The 6,975-nt window shown below is 41.2% G+C and overlaps 1 protein-coding gene across 1 annotated transcript in view; it reads left to right on the top strand.

The window, feature by feature from the left end:
- Window positions 1-6,177: 6,177 nt before the first annotated feature.
- Window positions 6,178-6,975, top strand: part of Tmem38b (transmembrane protein 38B) — a 48,201-nt gene continuing 47,403 nt past the window's right edge. Inside the window, exon 1 of the mRNA XM_076843211.2 lies at window positions 6,178-6,356. Coding sequence (XP_076699326.1) covers window positions 6,245-6,356 — 112 coding nt within the window. The 5' untranslated portion in view covers window positions 6,178-6,244. The remainder of the gene's footprint in view (window positions 6,357-6,975) is intronic.

Genomic DNA, 6,975 nt, shown 5'->3' with positions numbered 1-6,975 from the left:
GCCCAAGTGGTCAAAAAATTGAAAGGGAATTTATGGAATGAATTCAGAGAGCAGAGTTCTTTGCTTTTCTATTTTTCTCTCTATGAGGAAATATGTGCTTCCCTCCCCCCAGCCAATTCAGACTATGGAAAACAGATGGAGGATTATTTTCTCTCAAAACAGAACGTCTGAGAGACATAACTGATAAATTTAGTTATCTGCTATTTTCTCCCATAGTCTTAAGATGGCTATCCCTGTTCAGGGCTGGAAAAGGACCAATGTCAAGGGTACGGGGTCTCTTTTTATTAGGGATGTCACTTTTTTTTTTATTGATCTATTTTTCTGTTCTTTCACCATTACCATTCTGTCTTTCCAGCTTTATAATTCACCTAGTGTTAAGCCTCCCGTTCTCCACTTTGTTTTAGGAAGCACGACAGCAGAACTATAGATGTGCATTAGTCATCTTATGGTGTCAGCCATGAGTGTAGATGTCAAGAAACCTTGCTCTGTGGAGGTCCAGGGCATTGATGAGTCAGCAGTGGGGGCTTGCCATAAAGGATACCAATAGCCCAAACAACAAAACAAAAAACCCAAACTCAAAAACCATAACCAACACTTGCCAGCTAGAAAGTCTTTGTTCCTTTTCTCTACTCTCCTTGACCTTTGTTCCTTTTCTCACCACAGGGAACATGGAAGATGGAAGGGCAAAAGATGAAGAAAGTTTGGAAAACTTCATATACTTTCCCCTCCCACTGAAAGTCTCTGTGACTAAGCACTTTGTAGCTATTTGAGAGGCTGAGACAGGAAGATTGCAATGTGGAGGCCAGCCTGGGCAAGTCAGTGAGACCCTATTTCAAAAATAAACAAACAACAACAATAAAAAAAAAAAACAACAAGAACAAAACAAAACAACAACAACAAAAAAACAAAGGGGAAGAGCTGGGGATGTAGCTCAGTGGTAGAACACTTGTCCAGTGTTCTATCTCCAGTGGCACAAACCAAGGCAAACTAAAATAAAACAAAACAAAAAAGAAAGTCTTTAAAGAGATAGACTAGTAGCTGGTAGGAAGGGAGAAGTTCCAAATCAGATGGAAGATTGACATTTTAACTATGTTGAATGTTTTTTTCTCCCTTTAAAATATCTTAAGTGATAACAAAGCAATGAGATCTGCTGAGATAATGTTAAAAGGACAGGATGACCTTATCAATTATTACCAAGTTGTCTTCCTAGCTCTCATGTGCTGGAAGGACTTTTCCTTGCTATAGGGAAGCTGGATGTGTCAGGAAATTTTAGAAGTATTTCTACAATTTTATAAGGAAAATTTTATAAGTATTTAGGTTTGTTGAAAAGGAGAAAATCCAGTAGGTGTACTTATGCTAGACTGATTATAACATAATAAATAAGTTATAGTCTGTTGTTGACTGTGTTTATGACTTCTCTCTGGCCATTAAAATTGGTTAAATAAAATAATTATACTGTACACCTCTTGGGATGTCTGCGTGGCTCCTTGCTTTCTCAGGAAATTGTGCTGATACATAGGGATGTTTCAGATACAAATCATGTGGTCCAGCCTCCCATGAGAGCTGATTAACCAGAAGAGGACATCTGTCCCATTCAAGGGCAGGCAGGGTCTCTTCTGTTAGTACTGAACAAGGGGACCCAGAGGCTGAGGGATGTTGGTATGGAGTATCATCAGTGACCATGCCCACCTGCTGCTGCTGGCCCCAGAAATTCTCTGTTTCTTCCTCTTCTTGGTAGTTATTGCTCACCTCTTCTCTGCTTTCATGAAATTCCCTGGTAGCCTTTCAGTATATCCTTCACTTGGCTTAAGTGTCTCAGAATGGTTTTCTATTACTTATAATCCAAGGTACATTTTTTAAGTGTCCATTGAACTTTCAAAATTCTGATGTTCTGTGACTTAATGAAATCATTAACCTGCAGTGTCATTAACCACAGAAGGCAGGCAGCTATGGCCCTGGTAAGTGACTGCAGTGTTGGCAGTCCTTGCAATGATGAAACAGGTTTTTAATTAGGCAAACTTGCACTTTTTGCATATGGGGAACATTTTTCTTTTGTTTTGGTACCAGAGATTGAACTCCGGAGCACTCTAAACCACATCCCCAGCCTTATTTTACATTTTTATTCAGAGATGGTTTCACTGAGTTGCTTATTGCATTGCTTTTGCTGAGTCTGGCTTTGAACTTGTGATCCTCCTGCCTCAGCCTCCAGAGCTGCTGGGATTACAGGTGTGCACCATTTTGTCTGGTACTTTATTTTTTAATTTTAAATTTTTTTATATTTTTGGCATCAGGGATTAAACCCCAGGGCTGTTAATCACTGAGCCACATCCCTGACTCTTTTTATTTTTTATTTTGAGACAGGTCTTGCCAAGTTGCTTTAGAGCTTTGCTAAATTGCTGAGGCTGGTTTCCAATTTAGGATCCTCCTATCTCAGCCTCCTGAGCCTCTGGTATTAGAAGTGTGCTCCACCGTGCCCAGATTGTTTAATTGTTTTTATTATTGGAGTAAATGATTTTTATAGAAAAAGATTTTAGTTACATTGTAAAAAATAAGTGAGCTAAGTCATATTTGCCAAGACACAATGTCAAAGGCACTATTATTAGATACACACTGAATCTAATGAGTTGAATGCATTCTATAATAACCAATATCCAATAAGTGTTGGTTTATCACTTAAACCTCATGAGACAGTATTTCATTGTACTGACTAAATGCAGTGGATATTTTGAGAGGAACTGGTGCTCTCTAGTAAAGTATCCTTGACAATCCTGAATATTATAAAGTTTGAATTCAAAGAACACATATTTTCCTTATATACCATACATTACAATATAATTGGATACAGTTTAGGGATCATATATACAGTGTAGTTATCAAGTGCCTATCAAAATATCTTTAGAAAGAAAATGCCCAATCAGAATACCAAAATTTAGAAGTGCTATTGATCTCTTTAATATGACACTTATTAATCATGGATCCTTCATGTCTTTTTTAAAAAGTTATTGTAGATTTCCCAAAATGAAAGGCATGCCACTCAGTGGATGGGAAGCAGTATTGCAGGAAAGAAATGGCCAGGATTACATTTATGATACTGAAGTTAGGACTTTGTCATTTGAGCCAGGGAGATGGATGAGCAAACTAAAGAAGGGATATGAGAGTTGCTCTAGAATTAACCTGATGATTAATATTAGTGGCATGACCACAAAGTTTGTATTAATAGAGGCACACACTGCTGAAGGAAGCATTTATTCATTTATAACGCAGTTCTGAGCCACGGATGATTTTGTGCCCTTCCCCCTGCCCACTCTGGGGACATTAGCAATGTCTAGAGATATTTTTGGCTGTCACAACTGGTTGTATGTGTGTGTGTGTGTGTGTGTGTGTGTGTGCATGTCCACAATACTGGCATTTAGTGCTAAGGATTCTGCTAAATATCCTATAATGCATAGGGTGGCCCCCTACAACAAAGAATCCTTCAGTCCAAAACGTCAACAGTGAAGCCTCTGAGAAACCTAGCTTATAAAAATTAGTTTTACATGTTTTTGAACTCAAAAGTAGTTCAAATAGATCTTGTCAGAATTCTTTAACAGATGCTAATACAATTAGACCAGTTTTGTTTCCTAGTGAATAAATTATACTTTATAATTTGGATTCATTTTAATAGCAGTAAGTATTCAATTTTGCAAACTAATTTCAGAATTCAGGAAAGTTTAAATTTTCACATGTAATTTCCTCACATCTTGCCTTTCCTCCTTATTGATTCAAAGTTCTCCCTCCTTCTATTCCCCATTTTTTTTCTGTACTGCCCCATTTCATTAGACTAAGTGCACTGACCAGAAGCAAATATGATAAGCAAATTTAAAATATGGATAGAATCTGTCTTTTTGTGATATCACTATTTCCTTTTCTTCATATCTTTTCTAAAAATAAGCTTTAGGCAGGAAGTACCCAAGCTTATTTCTACAGTATTGAAATGATCAAATTACTTGTAGACTCTGATATGATTAATTTCTTTCTGTTGGAATTGATTTGTTTTAAGGTGACTAAAATGCTTGATTTACTGTCTTAAAAATAGTCTTGACCAGGAGCCCTAGTGCATACTTGTAATCCTAACTGGAGACTGAGGAAGGAGAATAACAAGTCCAAGGCCAGTCTGGGCACTTTAATGAGATACTGTCTCAAAAAAACAAACCAAGCCAAACCAAACCAAAAAAAGGGCTGAGGATGTAAGTCAGTGAAAAACAAAAACAAAACAACAAACAAACAAAACAACTTTGGTATTTTACACTGCTGCCCTACTGGTGTTAATAACAAATTATACCCTGGAATGATACTGGAACAGACACTTGTCTTAGAGATGTAAGGATTACTTTATATAATTCTTTCTTATAAGTTCAAGGATAAAACATATTTTGTGAAACTTAAGACTGTTAAAGTATTAAAAAAAATTAGGAAATAATATCCTTCTTCTTCTCTTCCCCTAAATTCACTATAATTCCAAAGAAGGCAACCTATGAAAAGAATGGAAAGAACTGATTTAAACATAAAGGTATAAATAAATACAGGTGTTATTTCTTATTATTTAGTCTTACTAGAAAGCATGCTACAGTTTTAAAAAACTTTCTCTTGGGCTGAGGATGGGGCCCAAGCAGTAGCGCGCTCATCTAGCATACGCCGGGAGCTGGGTTCGATCCTCAGCACCACATATAAATAAAATAAAGATGTTGTGTCCACAGAAACCTAAAAAATAAATATTAAAAAATTATCTCTTTCTCTCTAAAAAAAAAACAACAACAGCAAAAAAACGTTCTCCATAGGAACTTGCTTAAAAACCACAGATGAAAAGTATTTTAATAAGTCTATTCTTCCATGATAAGTAATAAAATGTAGAAATCGGTTCCAATTTCCCTATGTTTTAAGCATTGAGTGTTTATGATAGTGCTTCTGACATCTGAGAGAATGCTTGATTTAGAACAGGCATGTTAAATAATTTGTTAAATAATTTTAAATCAATGGTTAAATATTTAGATAAAAATAAAAAACCAAGGAGAGTTTCTCTTCCAGCACATACTCCCACGCGGCTGTTACCTACCTAGCAGCTGATAGTCTTTGTATTTTCATTTTCCCGGTACCAGCATGATCTGTTGGCATGTCAAATAAAACGTGCCAAATTCGACTTTTCTTTTTACACAGATCACTCTTTCTTTCCTAGTTCTCTTTGCGACCATAATGTTCTTGCTCATTCCTCCTTCCCTTGACAAATGGTGCTTTCTTTGCTGACTTTACAGGTGGAGATGACCAGCCCTATTCTGCTCCTACTGCACCTGGGCCTCTATTCCTGCTGCTCTTGGCTTCCACTATCTTTTTTTTGGATGGGTGAAGATTCTCGGATTTTCCCCTGTCTCTTGTGTTCTCACCAAATTTCTTTCCTTGTTGCTTGACTGTACCTCCATCCTCCGCAAAACAACCCGGGTCTGCACAATGGTTAAGAATAAAGGATTCTGACTCGGATAGGCCTGAGCGCAATGCAGCGATTAATCTGAGGTTTAATTATAGGGCCAAGTCACTTGTTTTCCTGCCTGCTATTTAAGGACTTCTTTTTCAACCTCACTTCTCACTTCGTTGTCTGACAAAATACCTCCCTCCTTCACCTAACTTCCAGATCTGCCCCAGCTTTTAAAGTACAACTCTTTTGTCACTCAGCCTCTTCTCCGGAATAATCTTTCTCTCACCAACTTTGTCTATTTTTTTTTTTTTTTTTTTTTGCGTTAAGAACTTTTTTTTTTCTGTTGGGAAAGAGCAACTTTCATAAGACTAGAATGTTGTTTTATTTTGTATATCTAATAAGTCACAATGTGACTTGCAATGGGATTGCTCAATAAAAGGTGAATGACATCAGTTAACATAAAGAAATGTGACCCTGAGCGTCTCCCCAAGAGGGCCCAGCTTCGCTTATCTGCGTTTTCTCTCGAGCCCGGCACGATCAGGTTCAGCACCAAGAGGACACTGAACCCTTATTAGGAGAACAAGGCAGTCGGCTCGCCGCGTTCCCGCGCCTGAGACTCCCGGACGCGCAGCCCCGCCCCTCGGCGCGCCGCCCGGGGCTCCAGGGCGCACGCGCAGGCGCCAGCCGGCGCGGCGGGCGCGCGGCCGCGCGGCCGCGGCCGTCCCCTCCCCCACTCCCACTGCGCCGGAGGGGAATCCGTCACCGCGGCTGCTCAGGCCGCCGCGGTCGGTCGTAGCCATGGACTCTTCGTGGGAGGATCTGACGCTAGCCTTCTCTCGCACGTCCATGTTCCCCTTTTTTGACATCGCCCACTATCTGGTGTCCGTGATGGCGCTGAAGCAGCGGCCGGGTGAGTGTGGGCGCTGCGGACCCGCCCCCTCAGCTTCCAGTCGCGGGGATGACGGACTCGGTCCAGGGGCAACCCGGAGCCGCTGTCCGGAAAGGATCCGGTAGTCTAGTGGGAGGGCGCCCTGAAACTGCCTGGCTGACCCCCCCTTTAGTACAGAAGGGAAACTGAGGCCGGGAGGGCGGAGGCCGGGTACTAGACCGTGGAGGCTAGGCGCCGCTTCCGTGGCTTGTGGGGTTGGCGGGGCTCCGGGGCCGGTGCGGAAGCCGCTGCCGCGCGGTAGGTCTCCCGGTGGTCCCAGCGCTTCCCTGGACGGTGTTTCAAAGTCACCGGAGAGCTAAGCTCCCAGTCCCCGCACGTCTGCGACCTAGCCTCCGGGAGTAAACAGGTGGTCCTTGCCTGTTGGGAAAGTTGTGCAAACACGTGAGCCGAAGGCCGCCTCCCAGTGGGCACACCGAAGTTCCCCTTAACGCGGTGTCCTTCTTGACACCTGTTCAGCACGTTAGGATGACTGTCAGAAGCCAGTGATTCCTGTTTTCATTGTCACCAGTGACTTTTGTACAAGTGAGAGTTGCTGGACATCTAGTTTCACACGACTCTGTGGAGTGGGGATGTGGTCTTG

Source organism: Callospermophilus lateralis, chromosome 2, assembly GCF_048772815.1.
Source record: "Callospermophilus lateralis isolate mCalLat2 chromosome 2, mCalLat2.hap1, whole genome shotgun sequence".
Classification (NCBI taxonomy): domain Eukaryota; kingdom Metazoa; phylum Chordata; class Mammalia; order Rodentia; family Sciuridae; genus Callospermophilus; species Callospermophilus lateralis.
The sequence above is the reverse complement of the archived record's forward strand: the minus strand, read 5'-3'. Positions and strand labels throughout refer to the sequence as shown.